The sequence below is a fragment of the Vanellus vanellus genome (assembly GCF_965231255.1).
Source record: "Vanellus vanellus genome assembly, chromosome: Z".
In the NCBI taxonomy this organism is placed as follows: Eukaryota; Metazoa; Chordata; class Aves; order Charadriiformes; family Charadriidae; genus Vanellus; species Vanellus vanellus.
This window is the reverse complement of record NC_138908.1, coordinates 59,373,403-59,396,701: the sequence shown is the minus strand read 5'-3', so window position 1 is coordinate 59,396,701 and position 23,299 is coordinate 59,373,403. Positions and strand designations below refer to the sequence as shown.

The window sequence follows — 23,299 nt, the reverse complement described above, 5'->3', positions numbered from 1 at the left end:
CATTACCTAAAAATTGCCAATAATGTAGCAATAATCGCCAAACTTTTTGGACCATAGCTTACTACAGTCCACAGTCTCTAGTTGCCCACCATACACTTCATCATCAGGCTATTAATAAACAGGCATTACTAGGGTGATGTACATTTTAATGTTAAGCATGATTTCATGGTCCGCTTGTTTCAACTGGAGACCATGGTTTGGGACCTGATGTTCCTGCTACTTATAAGTTGATTGTTCAGTAAGTTGCTCTACTACATTTTTGAGTGTCAGAGACCATCTGACTGGTCCATGATTATTTGAGTCCCCCTTAATATAGTTGCCTTTTTTGCTCATATTTTTCAGTGACTGCTTTGCATTCATCCTTCATCACTCACCTTTCCTGATTGTTTTTTAGCACTGTCCTTGCTGCTAAGGCTAACTGTAAAGCTTTCCTCGGACTTAGACAGGGCTGCTGTACAGGCAGGGAGGGCAAAAGTACGGCCATGGCATGGGTGAACTGCAGCATCCATAAAAGCTGGGACACCACATGCGCTAGGTTAACGTGGACCATCATTTTCCTGCAGGTACCCAGACAGTGTCTGAGGTAGCTGTTTGATCAGAGAACAGGCGTATCTCACAGACCATTCTGGCATTATCGAAGAGCCGTCTAGAAGGACCTCTGTTTCCACCTCGATTCTCAGGTTGTCAAAATTTTCCATGATGATCTCTGACAGTAACACCCACCTTTTCTCCCTGTTGGGGTAGCTAACTTGTGCTTTTAGTTTAGTGTCTTTTAGCAGCTGTGCCTTTCCTTTATTTATTCCTAGTAGATACTGACAATCATTTCTGAGTTGGTTCAAACCAACTTTACTGTTTTCTGTTATTCTTACAGTATTTCTTCTCCCTTTCTACCTTCAGTGATATTCAAAACATGAAATCAATCAATTGAACTACTCCTTAACTATTTTAAATTCACCTTTATAGATTACAGGATTCTTCTTCCATTGGACTGAATTCTTTTGCAGGTTCTTTCTTTGAACATTGGGGATACTCTGGAACTAATGTCGGTGCTCTTGAGAAACGTATTTCCTCTCAGTTAGCTGGGCTCGTACAGGCTTTAACCAGGCAGCAAATTTGGCCCTTCATCCACATGCACGCTTCCTCTTTTGTAGATGAAAATTCATACCATTTCCTCTTCAAAGAATCTGATGAACCTATATCTGGTGTAATTCAGAGTTGTGTTATATCATTGTTTACAGCAGCAATTTACACAATACCCTCTAACACAGTTTTTTACACACGTTAAGCCAACATCTGCTGCTACATCTATTATTTATATCAGGACCTACACAGAGTAGAAACTGACTTAGTTTGAAGAAAAATAGTAATTTTGAATAATTTGAGTTTTGAGTTACACCTTTTGTGATCAGAGATTATTTGCAGTGGGAAGATGAGTAACAATAACTTTGATATACAAGCAGCTTTTCTTTTTAAAATACGGCAAAAATAATCTAAGGAACACAAGGACTACCTCTATCTCCTTAAGTAGCTTCTTGCTTATATAATTATTGAATAACCTTTAAAAAAATCACATTTTATCCTGTCTGACTTTTTGAATACCACTGCTATAGGTAGGAATTTCTTGTCCAAATGGATCTCTTTTCTTTCTCTATAACTCTGGCTTTGCTGTCTGCAATTGGTGCTGCCTTCAGATTGGAGCTATGTCCCACTCGCACGTGGCATGAGCTTTTGACGTGCAAGCAAATACTTTCATTTATGCATCTTTTATTTTAGAAATCAGCCCTAATACCTCTGATACCTTCAATACCTTCTGTAGGATGCCTGTCTCTTAACAGGAGCAGAACTGCATTGAGCAGAATTTAGGTTTTTGTCATGCTTCTTAAGAAAAGCAGTATTAAGAGATTAAGTGTCACAGAATAGGTATAGTACTCATAGAAATTAAGAGGCCACAGAGGAGAGAAGGTGCAGACCAAACAGGCAAACCATCCTGTGGCATCTGATAATTCTAAGATGCCTATTAAAGCTTGCTGGAGAGACTCTCATACGGAAGGGAAAGTCTTATTTCTGTATTTTCCTGTGTCCCAGTTGGCTGCCCTGGTGGGCTGCAAGGTTTTTATATTTGGAATCTGTTTAAGTGCATCTTGTTCTTTTAAAAATCTTGTTCTGAACATTCACGATGAAATATATTGTAGATATTTTGTTGCCATTTCATGGCTGATTATTCTTATATCATATTAAATATTAATTGATTTGTTTCCATGAAAAATGACCAAGCTACTCTGATTAGTGAATTTTCAGATTTGGTACATGCAAACATACTATCACTCTGGGATTTCTGAAGAATTCAGTACTGGCCTCTTTCTGCTCCCATTGAAATCAATTAATTAGCACTTGAGAAGTCTTTTCCTCAGATGTTCAGCTGATATAGTACAGACTGAGTTTTAAATTTGTGCTTTGTTTTGTCTTGTGCTTTTCACAGCAGACTGCATTATTAACATAAGTCTGGGCTTACGCTGTTCAGTGCGTGGTCCTGTCTTGTTTTTATCCTGTGCTCAATTACAAGTTCATTAACATATTTGCCTCTGTCATGTTAATTTTTCTTTCTCTGCTCTATAATACTGTATCTTTGCTTTACAGAAATGAGCCTGCAAGTATTGCTGTACAGGTTGCAGTCAGACTTCACTTAATGGCAAGGTTATTCTTTCTTGTATTAGCCTTTCCCAGTTGCAAGGACTGCAATACAATGGTGGAAATCTGTTGGAAGAGTATCAGAATCTTAATTATATAGGACTGCAAATGTTTTTTGAGGTTTGCATCAAACAAAACAAAAGGAGTCTAGAACTTCATCAAAATACATTTCTAAACACTGGGACAGGAGACTAAATTGGCTAAAGACTGGCATTTGGAATTTGTATAGGGATAATTGTAATTATAAGGGTTTTTCTCTGCTTAATTAAAGGCACTCCTCTGCAGAAATAAGAAAGCAATTTACTCTCCAACCAGGCTTTGCACAGTGCTGTCAACGAAGCTTAAGTACCCCTGGCTTTTCTACTCTTCATCTGGTAAGTTCGGGGTTTATCTTCTTTACACGGGTTTGGCATCTACATTGCTTAATGTTTTTAGGGTAAATTAAGTGATCTTCTTAAGTAGTCTTGTTTTCTACTGGCTTCTGCCTGAAGCTGTTAAAAAATGCTCCCTGACAAGCTGAGGACATCATACATCTGAAAAAAATAAGAATGGTCCTTGGAGCCTGAAATAAGACAGTCTTTCTGCCTACTACTATAAATCAAAGTCAATGAGTAAGTGTGGAGTATGTTACATCCTTTCCTTGCTGGAATCATTCAACTCCATCAAGTAAATGCATTGTGTGGTGATTACAGATGATTTGCAAAAGGTTGGTGAATAAAGAGAAAAAAAGAAAGGTAGAGGCTCAGCTAGCTTGACTTAATACGGAGTTTCCAACGCTAGCATCAGAGGCAGCACACTGACCTGTTTTTCAGTGCTGTAGAGTAAGCATGTTAAGTGAGAAATGCCAAAGTATGCTCTGATTGGCGTAGATGTAATTGAGTCAACTGTTATTTGTCTCCAAATCATCTTCAGCCTCCCATGTGTAATCCCTGTCTAAAGAAGTCAGACCATATGACGCTGCCCTTATGACAAAGGGAAAAAATGCCAGATCTTTTTAATGTCCTTTCAGGGAGGATGGGTATTTTGCAAACACCCTATGCCATAAATAAAACTGGCTGCGATTTTGATACTCTCCTTCTTCCTACCCTTTTAATTTTTTCTTATTTTTGTGAGACCCGGTAAGTAGAAGCAGGAAAAGTCTTCGTGCACCAGCGATTGTGAAAAATGTAAAACACTAGATGTAAGCAGTTATTTCCTGCGTGTCAGGGCCTCCCGCCACTACTCACTTCCTTAATCTGAAATGCTGTGGTGTTTTAACTTGTTCCTTGCGGTTATTCAGCTTGGGGAGGGTAGGTCCCTTCTTCTACATGCAGACAACTGCTTTTTGCTCTTGAGAAACTTGATAACATTGCATTTACTGAGTGTTACGCCGCAGCTGCCATTTTGTGTGCTGTCACAATCTACATGCCTCTAATCCGTCATCCTTAAAAAGGTATGTTTGCAGTAATGATTTGTGGCATCTTCTGTAGAATAATTGTTTTGCACACTTGTATGATGTGTGAAAAGGAGTGTTAGCTTCTGAGTTGAAACAGTATCTCTGTTTCCTTTGATAATTGGCGCCAGTTGTTAGGGAGACCGTTACCCTCCATCTGCATTTACCGTTTTCACCATCTTTTTTACATTTGTATCTAATTTACAATAGCCAAAAGCACACGTTTCTGGTGATTACAGGTTATTGTTAACACTTCAACTAGAAAATGTTAGAAGGTGTAATGAAATGTGGTGGATTTGTCTTGTCAGAATGGAAAAGTGTGATTTCTGAAAGGAAATGCAATGCTTAATCAAAAATTAGATTGTATTATGCAAAAATATTTTGCATGCAAAACATTACATCTTCAGGAACTGAAAAGACGTAATATACTTTTGTATACTTTAAGTTGTGCTTTACTTTAATCTTTTGTGAATTTTTTTTTAGTAGGTCTTCATATATATATACACACTAACAATGCATGTTTTATGCACTGGCAGTACAGTAAGTGAACTTCGAGGGTATTATGCTGACAATTAATAAAATGTCCATAGCTAATAAAGATCCCTATTTACTCATAACCGTCCAGTATGCTTAGCACTACACTAGGTACAAACCAGAGATAGTGTATAACTTAAAAACTGTATTTCTTCAGCTGGTTGCCTCACGATCTGACGGACTTACTGTCAGTTTTAGGTTTTCCCTTTGGATAAAAAGAGAAAAGAGAGAGATTTTCCCAAAGGTGTTTTCAGAGAATTCAATCGATCCCTTAAATACAGAAGCAGAGGGATGAGCCCAGAGACTTTATTTATGCAGAGGCCAATACAGTTTCCCTATAAAAGGGGAACGTGGGGCAGGCAGTGGTGGTTGGGTGTGTTCAAAGGTCTCTACTACATCATTTGCAGAAGTATTTACCTCATCTTTTTTTTTTCTTCAAAAGTTTAAATTGTTTTGCTTCTCCTAAATGTTTTCGCACATTTTTTGTAAAGTTGCTTTACAACTTTCTGCAAGATGTTTCTGGATTTTTATTAGCTGAATAATTTCCTCACTCATATTTTCAGAACTCTAAAAAGGCTACAAAACTCATATTTACCACTAATCAGTTTTAACTCATCTTCCTATCTACAGTGACTGACGTGGCATATTATGTGTGAGCCATTTTAGTTCAGAGTTCAGAGTTACCCAGAGCTTTACCACTTTTGAGCACCTTTGCACGTTTCATAAATTGTGGAATTCTTCATTGTCCTATTGAGCTAAAATTCCTGATGTTGTGGGTGTAACACTCTCGTGTGCACAGGTCACTGCACGCTCAGGCGAAAATCCTGTCAAATTCCATGAGAGAATTGCACAAGTAGGACTCAGTAATAATGAGTGAAGAATTCATGATTTTAGCCCACAGATTTTACTTGTGGAGAAGAGCACTGGCATATAAGCAGGGTAACTCCAGAATGCATGTTGGATGAGACACAGTAGCAATGTAGCCACAGTAACATTGAATATAAAGGCAGTGTTGACATCAGGGACATTGAGAGCCTTATTTTTCCCACACCCCATTAACAGCACCATAGAGGTAGATTATCTGATCTATAGTCAGACTGTTTATTGCTGGCAGCTTCAGAAGGCAGTCTTGTGGAAGGTATTTGGGCTAATCAATGCAATGCAATCCTTGCTTTTAACAGACAAGGATGATTTGACAGCTGTTTTTTTGCTAGAATTCTTCCTCCTAGTAAATAAGTTATTGCAGTGCTATTATTCTCATGCTCTGTTTTTCTGTACACTTACTGCACTGACGTGTCCTCAGCTTTTCTGGAACTTACAGAATATAAACTAGGTTTTCTAAAGCTGTAGCTTTTAGATCTCTTTTTTATTTGTCAAGAAAATTAACAATATGGTCTGGTCTCTGTATTCAACTGGACAGATGTTTTATTTTCTAAACCTATACAGGCTATTTTTGTTGGCTATATAGCAAGTAAAATAATTTTCAGTTTTATCTATACATAGAATAACATATACTTTTAACATATGAAGTCACATTTGTGTGTATGTGGAACATTTCTAGGTACCACATCAAACAAGATTTTCTGCCTCTGAGACTAAGCAGATAAAAAGAGCCACACAGCTTCATAGCACGTATGAGGGGCAAAGCTTGCACTTGTCGAACTTTGTTCTGATCAGACATTCTGTGTAGGAAGGGCTGGTTAAATGCAGTCAGATACAACTGCTCTCCGTCAAGGTGCGATGCCATGTGCAGTAGAAATGGTGGATATCTAAGGTTTGCAATAATAACTTTAGTAGTTCCATATAATCTTTCGTGTAGTTACTGTACTAACCCTTGAAAAATCCAATAAAAATAGAGCTCCAATAAAATGCAAACCAGTAACACTCAGCAGAGGAAAATAATAATTTCTTCTGATTTGGAGTATATCTTGCCCATAACTTTGGATCAAAAGCACACAGCATTTCTAATAGTCAGGATCTTTCAGGCACAGCACCTCAAATGAGTGGCATCTTCATGACAGCAGCCAGAGTGCTTATAGTTGGTCCTTAGCTCAGTGTAACTTCCAAAATTTACTGCCTTGGCCTTGTTATTTGTAGTCCCTTTTGTCACATGTGCTGTAGAGTCTATTGGCAGGTCCCTGCCAGCCGGCGCTGCCTGTCACTATCATTTTGGTCACCTGCCCTCGTCCTCTGTTGTTCTGTACTCACAGAATCACAGAATCACACAATGGTAGGGGCTGGAAGGGACCTTCGGAGATCACCTAGACCAACCCCCTTGCCAGAGCAGGGTCACCTACAGCAGGTTGCACAGGGTGGTGTCCAGGCAGGTTTTGAATGTCCCCAGTGTCGGACACTCCACCACCTCTCTGGGCAGCCTGTTCCAGTGCTCTGCCACCCTCAAAGTAAATAAGTTGCTCCTCATGTTTAGATGGAACTTCCTATGTTCAAGTTTGTGCCCATGACCTCTTGTCCTGTCACTGGGCACCACTGAAAAAAGACTATTCCCATCCCCCTGGCACCCTCCCTTGAAGTATTTGTAAGCGTTGATAAGATCCCCCCTCAGTCTTCTTTTCTCCAGACTAAAAAGACCCAAGTCCCTCAGCCTTTCCTCATAGGAAAGATCTTCCAGACCCCTAATCATCTTCGTAGCCCTTTGTTGGACCCTCTCCAGCAGGTCCCTGTCCTTCTTGAACCGGGGAGCCCAGAACTGGACACAGTACTCCAGTACTCATTGCTGCCTTTTTCATAACTCTGATATGGTGGAATGGGCAAGGGGGACTGAGTGCACTTCACAGGAATCCAACAGAACACATCTGAGGGCATCCAGGATGTACCTCAGTCAGTCCTCACTCTACCAGCATCTAGGAAAGCTCAACAGAGAAAATAGGAGCAAACTTGGATTTAGGTGTAGTATCTTCCATTTCTTCTCTATGTTTCAAAACTTTTCTCTCTTTGTTCTCTTTCTTTTTTCAGCTGAATGTTTCATTAGCAGCTTTTCCCTGCATTAAATGCAGTGGCACTGTATATAAGGTTAGAAGTCTGTTTCTGATGTTTAATAAATAATGGGGCAATAACAAGAATTAAATAAATAACCCTAAATTACACAATTAAGAAAAACCCTCTGTTGCTAAAATAAACACCTCTTTATTTCTTCCATTAGCCTTCCTTTTATGACGCAGTAGACCCAGTAGATTTTGAAGGCTTCCTAATGACACGGCTGAACAACTTGGACTCAGAACTAGCACAAGAACTTGGTGACTTTCCTGAAGATGACTTGGACATTGTCTTTACACCCAAAGAGTGCAGGACTTTGCAACCCTCTATGCCAGAAGATGGGTAAGGAGACTTTTTCTCCCTCTGAAACACTGCAGGTTTAAAAATAGTTTTGAAGATGTTGATCCAGACACCTCTGTCTGCTATCCATCCATCCATTATGCGCTTGCTGAACTTTAAACATGTGAACTTTGCCATTGACTCTGTAGGCCTGTTTGCACACTTATTATGCAAGCGGTTAGGCGACTTCCTGAGCTAGCTGGTAGAAGTGAGGTAGGTGTAGACCAGGAAGAAGAGTAAAGGAAGGCACGTGGGTAGTATGAAAAATAATTTTGTAGCAGTGATCCCAGAGGTGGAAGTTGATTCTGCTCATGTAGTAAGCATAGGATTGAGAGTTTTTTCTTTGGGTTTTTTTTTTGTTGTTTTTTTTTTTTTGCCAGCTATGTGCTGCATGGCATTGATCAGATCACTAAGCATCTCTTTCTTGGTACCTTTCTTGCTTAAATGGGGGGAAATAGTTTGTACTTCACAAGGTTTGGGGGTGGGGAAAGTGTGAATTTCTAGTGTAGGAGTCACTTTTGGTTTCAGGCTGACATTAATTAAATAATTAGGAAGCTTTCCATTACTTTCAACAGCTTTTAAATTAAAATAGGTAGCATGTGTTGATACTGGTGCTAGGCCATCCTGGAAATATTTAAGCTGGTTTGATAAACAGGCAAACTATGAGCAACAGAAGTTTTCAGAATGAGAAACAGGGACTCATTGGAGAATTTTCTGATGTGATTCAAGGATTGTTTCGCTGTAAACAGTACCTTCAAATATAACCACAAAGGCCTTTTGAGTCTTGTAAGCAGTAGCAGCCAGATAAACATGAAGACAGCACCAGTTTAGCCCCAAAACTGCTATGTCTGCAAAGACAGCTAACTGTGCAACGTGTTTGGGATGGGGGCTGGCTCCTTCCAGTAGATTCTGGAAATGAATGGTACAGCCTATACTCTCTGCTGTGCTGAACCTGAACACTGAAGGGACAAATAGGCTTAGCTTATGGTGTCCTGGCTTGCAGGGTAGACCTGCATCCCCCTGCGTTCCTGCAAAAGTTGTTACAGCCTGCTCTAATTTATACCAGCCAGCTGTATAAAATAGAGCCCTATGCAACAGCAGTAGTCGTTCAGTGTTTTCTGCTCAACATACCAAATGCAATGAGGCTAAGCAGGAACCACAGTTTATATGATTTTTCCAGCTGTGGTCTAGCTGAGAACCTAAGCAAGGTCTGAGCCTGCAAGTTTCTTTGTGGCCCAGTGCACCTCTCAGGAGAGCGAAGGCAGTAGAGACGAGGTGCCATGATAGGTCACCCAAGAACTCTTTGAACCATACAGCTCCTAGGGGATTCTGTAACATTTGCACAAAAGGTGATTTTCACTTGAAGTTACTCATGGAAAATGTTCCAAGCTTCATCATAAATTCTTGTTTTGCTGTAGATTGGGAAGAGAGAAGGGATGTGGGAGGCGGTGAATATTTTCATGCTTGAAGTTCCCATTTATTTAAATTATAGACAAAAATAGTAAAAAATTATCCAACTTTGACATGGGATTTAAAAGATAAGATGACCATCTCTCCCCTATTTCCAAGGTTACTTTCCAGCATGACGGCTGTTTAAAACAGCAGTTATCTATTTGTTTTTCCAGGAGGAGAATGTGTAGACTCATGTTGTACAATGAGTTTTAGGCCTGATTTGCACCACAGTGGCATTAAGGGTTTTGTAAGGAGTCTGTGGCAAAGCTCAAATAGTCAATACCAACAAATACGCTTTCAGCATATTTTTTTACACAGCAGCTTCCCCTTTAGCCGTTCCCACCAATGTTACTGATATTAGTGCTTTCACAGAAAATCCTCATCACAGGTGCCAGGGTGTGTTAGGGAAGATGAGAGCACGGGAGGGGCATGCACCAAAGATTTGCCTGCAGGCAATGCAGTCTGTGGTGTCTTCCCACAGGAGAGCAGGGAGCAGATGCCACTGACCAAACTGGGTTAACCTGCTGCCTGCTTGCAAACATAGGTCCCACCTGTACCAGATGCAGGAAGGGACCATGTGCTGTGTCAGTCCACCGGTGGCAGGAGCACACAGCAGTCCGGTATTGGCCAAGGCTCTGTCCTGCGGTGCACCCATGAACCCACATCAGTTGTCACCCAGTCTGGTAATTAGCTGCAAATCTGTTAAGAGTTCTGGGTGGAAAGTGCTAAGAAGTATCATAGCTTTCACCCATTCCTGCACTGCCTGTGTATCCTCCTCTTCTACTCACTTGCATCAGAGGACGTAACAAGTGATTTCAGCGCAGGTCACTAAAATTTTTTGGAATAGGTGTGGGGGAATTAGGCTACAACATTGTGACAGCAAATTCACGGACATTGACTTTATCTTGTAATATTTCAGTTCCAATCAGTATCTAGTCTATCAGGCAGCACTGACAACTCCCTACATTACATGAGACTTATTTGAAAATCATAGAATTAAATTATAACAAATTCTTAGATCTTAAAGTTTTGTTATGCTATCTGATTAAATGCTTAGGGTCTCTTTAGTATTTTCTTCATTTCTATGAGAAAGAGAAAATTGCATCAAAACCATACAAGGTACTATGTATTTGCAGGAGTCCAGGAGCTGAGGCCTCTGGAAAAATATATGTTAATACTTGTTATCAAGTTTTGAAAATCACAAAGAAGGGTACCTGGTATGATTTCTTTTATTTTGTTGTGTTTTATAACAACATCGGGCTTATATTCATGAAATGCATAGTGCAGCAAATAGTAACTGCTATTAAATGTATGTTTATTAATTTTTAAACACAGTAACAAAAACCTGCATTGGGGAATTCATGCTTACACAGAATTCTTTAAACCTCAAACAATAGTTTAGCAGTAAAATAAATATACAGGAGACGACTAATACAGAGGCCTTTTTCTGAACAGCACATTTAGATAAATTTCTTTGTCCTTAAGGTATGACCTAGGTACTAAAATATTTACAATATTTGCTTTTTCCCCAGGGTTGAACTGGACTCACATGTCAGAGACTGTGTTCAGACGTATATTCGGGAGTGGCTGATTGTGAATCGAAAGTAAGCTGCATACAAGTAAATAAAATAGAAAATACCTTGCTCCTTATTTGTCAGAGAGGAGATGCATGCTGTAATCCTAAAGAATAATGATTTGGGTCAGTGACTGAAGACAAGAACTGACTTTTCAGTAGTATATGTAACTATATAGTTTTGTTTGAGCTGGTGTGCTATAGCTAAATATTGTTGCATCTGCTTCTTAATTATCAGGCACTCTGGGAATTAATTGGGAAGAAATTCACATTTACTGTCTGTAATGATGATTTATCTAAATCAGGAATACTACTAATATTTGATCGCACTAAAATGAAAGATAACAGGGATAAAGATTATATTTCTGTGCTCTTCATTTTCCCCTTTGTGCCCTGAAAATTCAACATGATCTGATTTCTAATGGTGTCTGAAAATGAAACGGAGCACTAGTAGCAAAAACGCAAGGATTATGGGATTTCCCAGCAGTGATTGATTGTATTCATGGGATTATTAGTGTAACATCCAACTTTACTATTTTACATCAGTAAGTGACTTCTGCATTTGGGGTCAGTGTAATTCAACACACAGACTTGAAACTGTACTCATTACAAGTGGCTTAATTTCCTTTATTTTATTTTATTTTATTTTATTTTATTTTATTTTATTTTATTTTATTTTATTTTATTTTATTTTATTTTATTTTATTTTATTTTATTTTATTTTATTTTTTAATTTAATTTAATTTTACCATTTCATTTCATTTCATGTATTACACGTGAAGGGAACTCTCGGTCATTGCTTTCTGTGCAGGGGTGTCTGTCCCCAGATTCTCAGGGATGCGCTGTGCCAGAGGAGCCCACCTCCTTCCCCATCACCTCCTCCTGTTCCTCAGAAAGAGGTCTTTGGAGCTCTGTTTTTCTGCGCCACTTCCTGTTCACCCCCTCCTGCGCTCGTGCCCTGTTCTTGAGAAGCAGTAGTAGCAGCTGATGGTAGAGTGCTGACACATTTGCTGACATTTCCTTGCGCCCCTTCGCCTGCCCTTGCTACTCTCCGTTTTTCTGACCTGATGTACATCAGCAGTCAGTGCATTACGGGTGGAGTCCTGGTGATCGTAAAGGAATCGCATTGTTTAATTCTGCAGCTTGTGCAGGGACGGAGCAGCTGCTGAGGGTTATTAAAAGACTTCCTCCAGGGGTGCTGATGAAATTGATTGAGTTCTCAGAACTGTTCCACAGTGAGTCACTAAAAATAAGCTAGCGGGTTTTGCAGGCTCCCCACCTGCATCGCTCAGAGCACGGGCGCTAGCTCTTTCAGGCAGTGTTGTTCTGAGCGCCCTGTAAAGAGCCAGAGTGCAGCTTTGTCTGTGCACACAAGTAGGGAGCAACTGGGAAAGTAGGTGAGCTGAAAAATAGAACATAGCTATTTTTGCACCTGCGTGTACTTGCAGAAATGTGAATGGAGCCATAGAAATACACAGATGTGAAAAGATTTGTCATGTGTTTTACTATTTCATTCATTCAGGTAAGGCTAATTTGCATTCAAAAAATTTAGTGAGCAGTTGAGTGTGTGGTAAACACAATAAAGGGCCCCGTCAGAGACCTGGGCTTTGATGGCTGTGGCTAAAAAAGCAAGCAAGTTGTTAAAAATTGCAAAGAACAAGACAGTGTAAAAGATGCTGCAGTGTCACATAAACCAGTGATAGATTGTTATTGGGAGTCTCACGTTATGCTTGGACACCATCTCAAAACAAATATGAAAGGAAGAAAAGACATCGAGAGAGAAGTGAGAAAAAGTAGTTGTAGAAGGCTTTTCGTTGTTTTGAGAAATGCTGGAAAAACTATAGTTGCGTACCTGGGAGACAAAGATTCATAGGACAGGTTGCTGAACATATGTTCTGGTGAGCTATGGATGAGAGGAGTGTGTAAGTGACTTTCATCCATTCATCAATGTGGAGGTTCAGAACTGGAGATTGAAGAGTCTTCCACGAGTGACGTGAGCAGAGGTGGTCCTCATGCCCTAGACATAGGGGTTGGATGGAGCTGAGCGGTCTGTGTGTTTGTTTCAGACGCTTAATGAGAGGCTTGTTCCTGTGCCTGTCAGTTTCTCCTTTCAGTTGTCCTTTGTTCCTTTTCCTTGTCCCATTTTCCTAATTCAGTCTGTGGCCTTTAAATTGACACGTGCACTAAAGGGACAGTTTGCCTCTTGGTGAGTTTTAATTGCTACCGTGCTTTTCAAAAAAAATAAACAATATAAATAAACCTTCCAGGAATACTTTAGGGGAAAGGCATCTCTAGTGCCGCTTGTACACCACAGGGAAAATGTGATCTCAGGTACATAAATTTCTCCATCAATAATTTGTTTGCCATCAGAGGTAGTAAAAAAATAATCAACAATACCTCTTTTGGATGCTGAAATGTCTTAAACTTCTGCAGAAGTTCTGTCTTCTTTCATTCTAGATGATTAAGGCAATTCCAAAACAAGGTCACATCCAAGGAGAGCTGGGGTTGTCTCTTTTATGACTTCAGTTTTCATTTGCAGTGAACTGGTAAACGATTAAAATGCAAACAAAATTAAAACACATCAGAGCATATAATTCAGTTACTCCCAAAATGTAATAAAAAGATGTCTCCCTGATCAATAATTGCTTATCGTGGCAATGTCTTTATGGAAGTACTTAGATGTTTAAACATTGCTTTGGGAATGTTACGGAAAAAGAAAAATGAACGAAGAGGGATACTGTAACTAAGGAGGATGATTGCAAGAAAGCCATCACAGGATTTAGCAGATTGCATACTAAAGTGGAAGAAATAGAGCTCTGGATGCATCTAGTATCCTTTTTCAGGGTACCTCCTGTTTTTTTCCATCTGTCCCAATAATGTGACTTGAAATTGGTGCCTTGCTGCAAAATTTTGGGAATTTGCCAGCAGAGAGGGTTACATTGTGCCATAGCAATAGCCCTCTTCAAAAAGGTGTTTGAAAGGTGGAGATTGTTGTATGTGATTAACTTGGGATACCAGCCAGGTCCAGAACAAAAGCAGTAAGCTCCTTGATGTACCACTGCAGGAGCAAAAAGCCAGCCAGGAGATAAACGATCCCAATCCATGTTCTTAAGGTCACTGAAATAATCGCCATGTCTGATGAGGAGCTCGGAGCTGAATTTGTACCTAGGTCAGGTTTTGCTGCTGTCTCAGACTCACAGTCTATGCAAAAGCGATCTGAATGAATTTTCTTCCTCTTAAAACCCTTCCTAATGTACACAATAGAGTTGCAGTGGTGTGATAAAACAATTAAACGTTGTGAAATGTCACATTTTTGCATAAAAACTGTGCTACACTGCTCTTTTGCACAATAATGTTTCCAGTTGCTTAATTTTATTTTTTTTTTTAATTTGCCCTTTCTGTTTTATTTTCCCTTAACTTCTCCTTGTGCTCTCCTGACTTGCTCCTGAAAGGAACCAAGGGATTCCAGATACCTGCAGCCTGAAAAACAAGGGATCCCGAAAAGATTTTCACAAGACGCTTCAAAAACAAACATTTGAATCGGAAACATTGGATTCTGGCGATGCAAGCTTTCAGGTACGCTTTCTCCACTTCGGGAAAAGCGATCAAATGTAGCAGCTTTCCTCAGAGGAAGCATCCTCAGATCTCTGTAATGGCGTCAAGCGGAGAGCTGTGCTCTGCCTCATGGCAGAGGTGGTGTTAAGCCCTCCCTGCACCTGAGAAGCAAGAGACGTTTCGTGACACGCCGGTGTCCAAGCCGCAGCTCGCCATTTTGTTGTTTGCCAACAGGCGGGGCCCCGACACGTCCACGCTCTCCCTGAGGAAACCTCGAGAACAACCCTCTCCTCCTCCGACTTCGACCTGCGCAGCCTGCAGCCGGACCCCCGCCTGGAGAACCTGCTGCGGCACGTCAGCGCCGAGGAGTTCGAGAGGCAGAACGAGGAGGCACGGCGCACCAACAGGCACGCTGAGCTCCTCGCCCTCTACCCCTCCGTGGATGAGGTGAGCCCGGAGGTGGACATGGCCCACGAGCCTTCCCCAGCTGCCGGCCCCCCGGGGTGTCTTTAAGGTTAAAGCTGCACCGCGGTTGAAAAGCGGGGTTTGCGGCCTGGTTACGTCTCCCTTGGATAACAACACGGTGAAGGCACGTCACTGTGGCCTCCTGTCAGCTACCTTGAACGTGCCTTCAGGGGATTGTACTTGGACTTGTGGTGTTGCCTGAGGCTTCGTTGCCACCCCTTGATGTGGGTCATGCCCTGTGTTGGCGATATGGTTGTGTCGGGATGTTACCCTATGCAGTAACGCATGCTTGGGGGCCAGAAGTGTAGATATTCAGTCCAAATGCCAGATGGGTGTCAGAAGTGTAAATATTCAGAAACGTGACTCAATTTTCTTTCTTCTCTGAAGAGATGAAATGCCGGCTGAGTGGGGGAAGGTGCTAGTCTGTAGCAGTAGTCCAGTTAATGCCACATAAAGGTTTTAAGTAAGCACGTAAATTTACAGTTGTTTTAATTGAGTATGACTAGAATAACCATTTAACAATTAGGAAGATGCAGTGGAGATACGGCCAGTGCCGGATCGCCCAAAGGAACACCTGGGCCACAGGATTTTGGTGAAGCTGCAGACTCTGAAGTAAGTATTGTTCGCAAGCCTTGCTCCCCATTTCTCCGTTCATACTGGCATGATGATGATGATGATCCTGCTACACCACGGCAGGTGGCCTGTTTGGCAGCTGTTTACATGCTTGCTTGTTCACTCTTAGTGTAGCAGAGGACTATTTCTGTCCACCATTACAGAAGTCTAACTTGTCGGGGGGAAAAGGTGTTGGGAAAGAGCCCAAATTCTGTATTTCCAGCCAACTAGATTGGTCTCCCTACATGCTACTGGACTTGACAAACAGAAAAAAAAAACTCAAGAAAGGCAGGATCATTTTTAGCTGATATCTGAGATCACCTTTCTGACAAATTTAGAAAATACATTGCATGCAGTTTACTTCCCTTGTTTTCCTCTTGAAATCATCTAATAAAATGCACTAATAAAAGAATCCTCCAGGCTTTGACAGAGCTGAGGCCTGGAACTAAATATTTCTCCTTATTTTCTAATAGAAACAGCAGTCGAAATATAGCCCTTTCATTTTTTTACTATACAGACTCTTAAGACTGCAGTATTAATCAGTCTCCTGTGTGTCTTTCCTTAACAGGTTTGATATAGAGATTGAACCTTTGTTTGCATGCATAGCTCTCTATGATATAAAAGAAAGGAAAAAGGTAAGTGTGCATACAGTATTTTTGTTCACTTGGCTTGGGTTTTATTTTCTGGAGTAATAATTTAGGAAAACTTACAAAAACCATGAAGCTTTTTCACACATGCAGTCTGATCCAGGATTTTTTTTACTCATTTAAAGTTACATGCTTGCAATTGTTTATTTTGTAGTTCTAGTTACTACTTTTGACTAATTTTAAAATAAAATTTGATGCATTTTTGGTTTGCAATACTTTTTCATTCTTTTTCTTTCCAAGATCTCAGAAAATTTTCATTGTGACCTCAACCCTGATTCATTAAGAGGATTCTTGCGTCCTCATACACCCTCCATTGACTTGTCTACTCAGGCAAGATCAGCAGTATTTTCTGTCACTTATCCCTCATCGGATATATACCTAGTTATAAAGGTATGTTACAGGGCTGCGTTAACATCATTCTTCCTGTTCCCAGTTGTGCCTGTTGCACTGACAAAAATGAGTTTCCTGTAGCTGAGATGAATTCTGATTAATTTTTAATAGTTTTTAATAGTACATGTGCAGGTGTCCGCTGGTATATCTCACCCCCAATCTATGAAGTTGTATTGATACCCTGTGTTCTAGTTGTACTAAGTATTTAGAATTTCCTATCTCTGCCTAAGGGAAATTCAAAGTAAAGTGAAATAAGCCATTTTTAAAAATTTTAATTATATTCTGTGGTGGGTTTGGGGCTTTGGTTTAAGACACTTTGCATTATTTTGTGTATTCAATTCTGAAACTGAGTTAGCCTGAGGACTTCGCATCCTTGGGTCCATTAAAAAGCGTGTGGCCAGCAGGTCAAGGGAGGTTATCCTCCCCCTCTACTCTGCCCTGATGAGGCTGCATCTGGAGTACTGTGTTCAGTTCTGGGCTCCCCAGTTCAAGAAAGACAAGGAACTACTGGGCAGAGTTCAGTGGAGGGCTACAAAGATGATCAAGGAACTGGAGCATCTTTCTTATGAGGAAAGGCTGAGAGACTTGGATCTGTTTAGCCTGGAAACGAGAAGCCTGCGAGGAGATCTCATCAATGCTTATAAATATCTAAAGGGCAGATATCAAGAGGATGGGGCCAGACTTGTCAGTGGTGCCCAGCAACAGGACAAGGGGCAACGGGCACAAACTGGAACACAGGAAATTCCATCTCAACATGAGGAAAAACTTCCTTACTTTGAGGATGGCAGAGCACTGGAATAGGCTGCCCACAGAGGTTGTGGAGTCTCCAACTCTGGAGATATTTAAAACCCACCTGGATGTGTTCCTATGCAGCCTTCTCTAGGTGAACCTGCTTTAGCAAGTGGGTTGGACTAGATGATCCCTGAAGGTCCCTTCCAACCCCTGCCATTCTGTGATTCTGTGAACCACTTCACTTGGAATGTGTTAATTTTCCTCATTTCAGTGAAAATGCAGTAGTACCTGACTGACAGTGTTGCCACATATGTATTTTCTGCTTTCTATCAAACCAGATGGAAAACTAGGAGAAGGTTTAGTATCAGTTACCCCATAAATACAGTTTTAAGAATTCTGTATTGCGCCTTTAGGCAGGCTCTTTTGTATTGCTAGGGAAGGAACACATTATTATTTGGGTGATATTTTTGCTTTCTGAGTGTCTAATTTTACTGCTTTTTGTAGATAGAAAAAGTGCTTCAGCAAGGAGAAATCGGAGACTGTGCAGAACCCTACATGGTTCTTAAAGAAAGTGAGGCTGGAAAGGTAAGTAAATAACTAACTAAAAAGAGTGTTTAGGTCAAAAAAATTCATGCATAAGGAAAAAACAGAGAAAGAATTCCCTTTGGAATAAGACAGAATCCCAAGAACATTTGGGAGGAAGCCAATTGATGCATCCATGGTGCAAGCAGTCTAGTGTCTGTGACCAGCAGGAAGAAGTCATGAGAAGACAAGGTGCACTTTCATTACTGACTCCTTTGGAAATCAATACTAACAAAGTCTTGTGTCATGAAGCAGATAGGGGTGCGCAAAGGAGATGACAATGGAATGTGGAGTTGGCAGAAACGTTCATACCTCAGAGACAAACAACCTGTTGTACTGTGTACATGGCCAGTGCAGTGCTGTCATCCATAGATAACTTGAGATCTGTTCAAGGAATTCATGGTCATTTACCTCCCTGGAGCAGACAGGCAATATTTGCCAGACTTCCACACATCTCTCACCTTTAAAATATTGCTTTCAGCACAATATTGTTTCTGTATCTTAGGAAGGAAGTAGAACCTGCTAACATTTCATGGTGATTGTTCATGCTGGGCTTGAGGGTCACTGCAAAAAGATCTGTGTTCTCCTTTTCTATGATGAAAATCAACTAATTGAAAAGCAATGAGAAGGGAATGTGCAAATCAAACCAGCTATGATCCTGACAGTGATGTAGCAAGAAAACATGAGAGATAGGAATGCAAATTATTTACTGAACTGTAATTTCATTTTTTTTATCTATAGTAACATTAAAATAACTGCTTTTTAAACAGTCTTTTATTTTCTTTGTCTTAGACAAAAGAAAAGATTGAAAAACTGAAAGCCCAAGCTGAATCCTTTTGTCAGCGGTTGGGGAAATACAGAATGCCATTCGCCTGGATTCCCATAAGCCTAACTAATTTCTTCAATCTTTCAACACTTGAACGAGAAATATCTGAGGCTGAAGGTTTAAACGGTAGTTGTCTAACTTTTCTAATTCATGCCAAGTGACTCTTCAGTAGGACTGTGCATAGGAAACAATGTCATTTACTCTGGCATCAAAAGTGAACCTGAGATACAAATTCATGTTTTCTCAGCCTTCCTTTTCAGTGCTACAAACAGTTACAATTTAATACACTCACTGTCTCATCTCTGCATATTTATTTTTATGTACGTTAAATATTCTTCCATGTTTTAGGCCCAATTTTAGTTGAACACTGGCTTTGTAAAAGTAAAACTACCTTTGCCATATGTAGTTCATTTGCAATACAGAGCAATCAAAATACATATCATCTTAGTTTCTAGAATATACAGGACCATTGGTCAACAACATTGAGCAATGTGCTTTATAACCCATGAACTAAAAATTTGAATAAGCTTGTGCTGTGCAGCAGAAATAATGTCACTTCACTAGGTGTGTCCTGGCATTTGACTATTTCACATTGTCTGAAATAAAAGTAGTGGAATGTTTTAGGTACTCTATCTATCCTCTGATGTTGCTGGGAATTTGTGCATTTCTAGTGTATTCTGATAGTCTTTGTACTGAAGCAACACAAAGCAAATTGTTTCATTTAATTTCCCTTTGAAGGGAAAGGATCCACTAGTGACAAGAGGGCAACACTGCTACAGGCGAGAAGACTTTCTGAGAGAAGTCTCAGCTCGGAGGACAGCTATCCAGCATCAAACTTCAAAACTATCTCTCTGACCCTCAACACCTTCTTTAAACAGGTACTGAATACTCTTTATTTCTCATGGCCTAAGACATTTTTCATCTACATAATGCGAAATGTGTTGGGAAAAGTTACCAGTGATGTTCATGTGGGGACTGAGAATAACTGCTGTCAAGTAGGCAATAACCTAGTTGCTTTGCGTGCCTCAAGGACATGGTTCACTCAGAAGCTTTTCTCAGTGTTATGGAATATTGTTATAAAGGTACTGATGTTTGTCTTTCTCCTGGTAGGAAGGAGACAGGCTCAGTGATGAAGATCTGTTCAAATTTTTAGCTGATTTCAAAAGATCATCTTCCTTGCAGAGAAGAATTAAGACTTTACCAGGTACATAATTCATTTTGGATGGAAATTAATTTTCTCCTCTGAATTGTTCTGTAAATTCCAAGCCCAAAATATAATTAACTTGGGTTTTAAGTCTATAGTACGTGCTATTGTGGAACTTCCTGGGTTCCCAGTGTCTACCTGAGCACAGATGCTTTTGAATTTTTTTTCTGTATGAGTGAGTATGGAGATTTGTGTTTAGCTTGATATTCTAAAATGATTTGCTTTCCTCCCTAATTTACAGTGTATCTACTGGATTTCTTTTGCTATTACTCGAACTGTTTGAAGACAGTGCTTTAAAGCAGATTTCTAAGATCCTTGCTATTTCCCTGCAATGTTTTAAAATGGGTCTTATTTTACAGAGGGGGATTAAAATGTGTACTTATTTCATCTTGCTTGGGTATTTGGGTCACTGTTAGCTAACAAAGTAGGGAAGCAGAGATGGTGTTTGGCTACTGTCAAAAACCTGACCAGCTTATTTTTTCTTTTTGCGTAAATTACAGCCCAAACTCTTCCGGGTTGTAGAAGACCCTTAAAAAATGTTACCTAAGTGCAAAGCTGTTTTGGCTTTTTAGCTGATTGTCAGAAATGACATGTGTGAGTTCCCCAAACAGTTTTCACTTGTAACAACAGAGAATTTAAATTGAATCTAGTTATACTTGGGTAAACGTTATCAGTATTAACTGTTTAACTGCTCACCACAGCAAGCCTGGCTTTCCTGGTGGGTGGTGTCTACTTTTGCAGAGATTAACCAGAGCAGAATCTGAGTGGGGGGAGTGAGAGAGAACAGTATTAGACAGCAGCACTTTTATCTTTTGTCTACCAGACAAATTTTGCAGTATTTGTGTGTGAAAGATACTAGACCATCAACCCAGCATATAGTGTTCCTTCTTTCTTTCCTGTTTCTTTGAAGTTGTCCAGGGTAGACATAAAGAGCTATATAGTGGCCTGATGTGTAGGGACATGTGTAGGTTACTTCTTGCGCACCTTCCTACACCCATGCTTTCATTCTCATGTAGCCTTCAAGCCAAAGATTCAGTTCTTGTTTCTGCACTGTTGCTATGTAAGCTCATAGATTGTTTTCATTTTTGTTTTATTAAGCATTTTGCTGAGATTTTGTGATTTTTTTTTTAAAGGAACACTTAAACTGGAGATTTCTCCAGCTCCAGAAAACCTTGGTTATTGTCTGACACCAGAATTACTGCCAGTAAAGCCATTTCCAGAAAACCGTAATCGTCCTCACAAAGAGATTTTGGAATTCCCAATTAGAGAAGTGTTTGTTCCCCATACCATTTATAGGTAAGAAATAACATGTATTTTTAAAATTCTTAAAAACCATTTTCAAAAATAATTGTGATTTAGATTTTTTTTTCAGAAATAGAAACCAAAAATAATTTTGTTAAATGTTAAAGACTATACATTAGGCTGGTGATTTAATATGACAAGCCATTACAAAGTAAAACACCAGCAGGATGTTCTACAGCGTATTTACTATTCTAATTATCTTGTCCTATGAAAATTTTTCTAAAATATCAAAAAAAATCCCCTAACATCTCTCATTGATTTGGCATATATATATATATCTCCTTTACTGTGTTTTTTTCCCAGTAAATCTAATTATCATTTTTAACAGTTTTGGTAAATGTTTGTGCTAGGTGATTTCTACTGTTGAGTCATCTTAGCATCTGAGGAAGTAACGTGTTGCTCTGTGTACTTTTTCACAGTGAACAAGGACTCTAGGCTATGTTGTTTCTTTTCTTAAATCTATTCTATTCTGGTTGTTTCAAGGAGACCACAGTGTTCATTAGCATGCAGCTGAGCAACTCCCGTAATTTCCTAGTGTTCTGGCACATCTGAGTCTCCAAGAAGGAATTAATATCAAAAGAATGCTTCAACATGTTTGTGCAGCATAGTAGTGCTAGTGAGCAGTGATACTGGTAATAGCTAACTAGCAACAGTTCAAAACGGGTGTATTACAGTGTTATAGATACAGAAATACTAGCTTTCATGTGACCATTGTGTTAGTGAAGGCATGGAAGTAAAGCAGAATGCTTCTTACAACAGTAGTTGATGCTATTCCAAGGGACTTTTCTGATCCCTGAAACAGTAGCTAGGTACTGAATTGCATTAGTGGCAAAGACGTGACTATCAGTAAGGAACCAGAGAATGAAGAACCTGAATAAAGGGGTGTAAAGCTTATTCACTTCTTGCAGATTAGCAAAGAGGCAGCTCTCCTGCGCACTCATCTGACCCCACCCGGGAGGGGAGAAGGGAAGGGCAAGGCTTGTTGTTCAGTACAACTCAGAACTGCAAGGCTGCAGAGTAATGCATCCTGGGGAGGTGCTTCACACCTTCATGGGAAACTGGAGAGCCAGTAGGGCTGTTGGTGACACCTGTGTTTGGGTCTCAGCTTTTAAGGAAAGCAAAAAGAGGAACTGGCATCTTATCTTACGATAACAACTTGCAATGTGGTGTCAGCAGGGAAATGAGTAAGCAAGCCAATTGGGATAGAGGCTCATTAGAAGTTTTGGAGGAGTTGTTCCTGGGCTGTGCTGTGAATGTGTGATATTCAGACTGCTGAGGGCATTTTCTTTGCACTCTCAGCACCAGAATGCTAACATGCAGAGTGTTCTGGTACTTCTGTCTTCTCTGTGTATCAAAGATAGAAGTGAATGTCTTCCCCACCCCAGTTTTTAGGGGGTTTATGCAGACATTTCTCTAGGGAAAGTAGTTTTTATACAATTAAAAGTGCTAATGTAAATAAACTTGAGTAATGACACCTTTTTTTTTTTTAATTAAAAATAAACCAGAATTTTAACTTTCTCATTCATTGTCAGGCCCCAATAAGGAGTATTATGTGTCAACTCCACTGTGCAGCCTGGAAGTGTCTAAAGATCTGCTTTTGAAAATTAAAAGCATTGGCAATGGCTGTGTTGCTGAAAGAGTTGAGTCTGCACAGAATATTCTCCCTTTAGTTCTCACCAAGGTAAACTCCTGCAGCCAGACATCATGAATATCAAAGCCACCATGCTGAAAATTAATTTGTGCATCTCCTGAAGCGAGTTTGGGTGTCTCCACACTATTCTTCAGTTGCTAAGGTGTCTGTATTGAAAACATACACCCACATTAGAAGAAATGCTTGCTATAGCTCAACTGTTAGTCTCCTTGTGCAAGCGTTCACAGCCAGTATGTTTAGTCTCTACAGGCTTTTGGGGCTCTGTTTTGATTTTCACCCTAGGTAAAAATCATCGGAACAAAACAAAGTAGGATCTGTCCA

General features: G+C 40.0%; 1 protein-coding gene across 1 annotated transcript in view; it reads left to right on the top strand.

The window, feature by feature from the left end:
• DOCK8 (dedicator of cytokinesis 8) overlaps positions 1–23,299 on the top strand; it is a gene marked incomplete at its 5' end in the record, with an annotated part of 96,792 nt that overhangs the window by 15,698 nt on the left and 57,795 nt on the right. Inside the window, 13 exons of the mRNA XM_082497994.1 lie at positions 2,960–3,062; positions 7,815–7,990; positions 10,972–11,043; positions 14,465–14,588; positions 14,802–15,014; positions 15,559–15,644; positions 16,213–16,279; positions 16,532–16,681; positions 17,918–17,998; positions 18,788–18,947; positions 19,560–19,699; positions 19,932–20,025; positions 21,159–21,321. Of these exons, the coding sequence (XP_082354120.1) occupies positions 2,960–3,062; positions 7,815–7,990; positions 10,972–11,043; positions 14,465–14,588; positions 14,802–15,014; positions 15,559–15,644; positions 16,213–16,279; positions 16,532–16,681; positions 17,918–17,998; positions 18,788–18,947; positions 19,560–19,699; positions 19,932–20,025; positions 21,159–21,321 (1,629 nt within the window). The remainder of the gene's footprint in view (positions 1–2,959; positions 3,063–7,814; positions 7,991–10,971; positions 11,044–14,464; positions 14,589–14,801; positions 15,015–15,558; positions 15,645–16,212; positions 16,280–16,531; positions 16,682–17,917; positions 17,999–18,787; positions 18,948–19,559; positions 19,700–19,931; positions 20,026–21,158; positions 21,322–23,299) is intronic.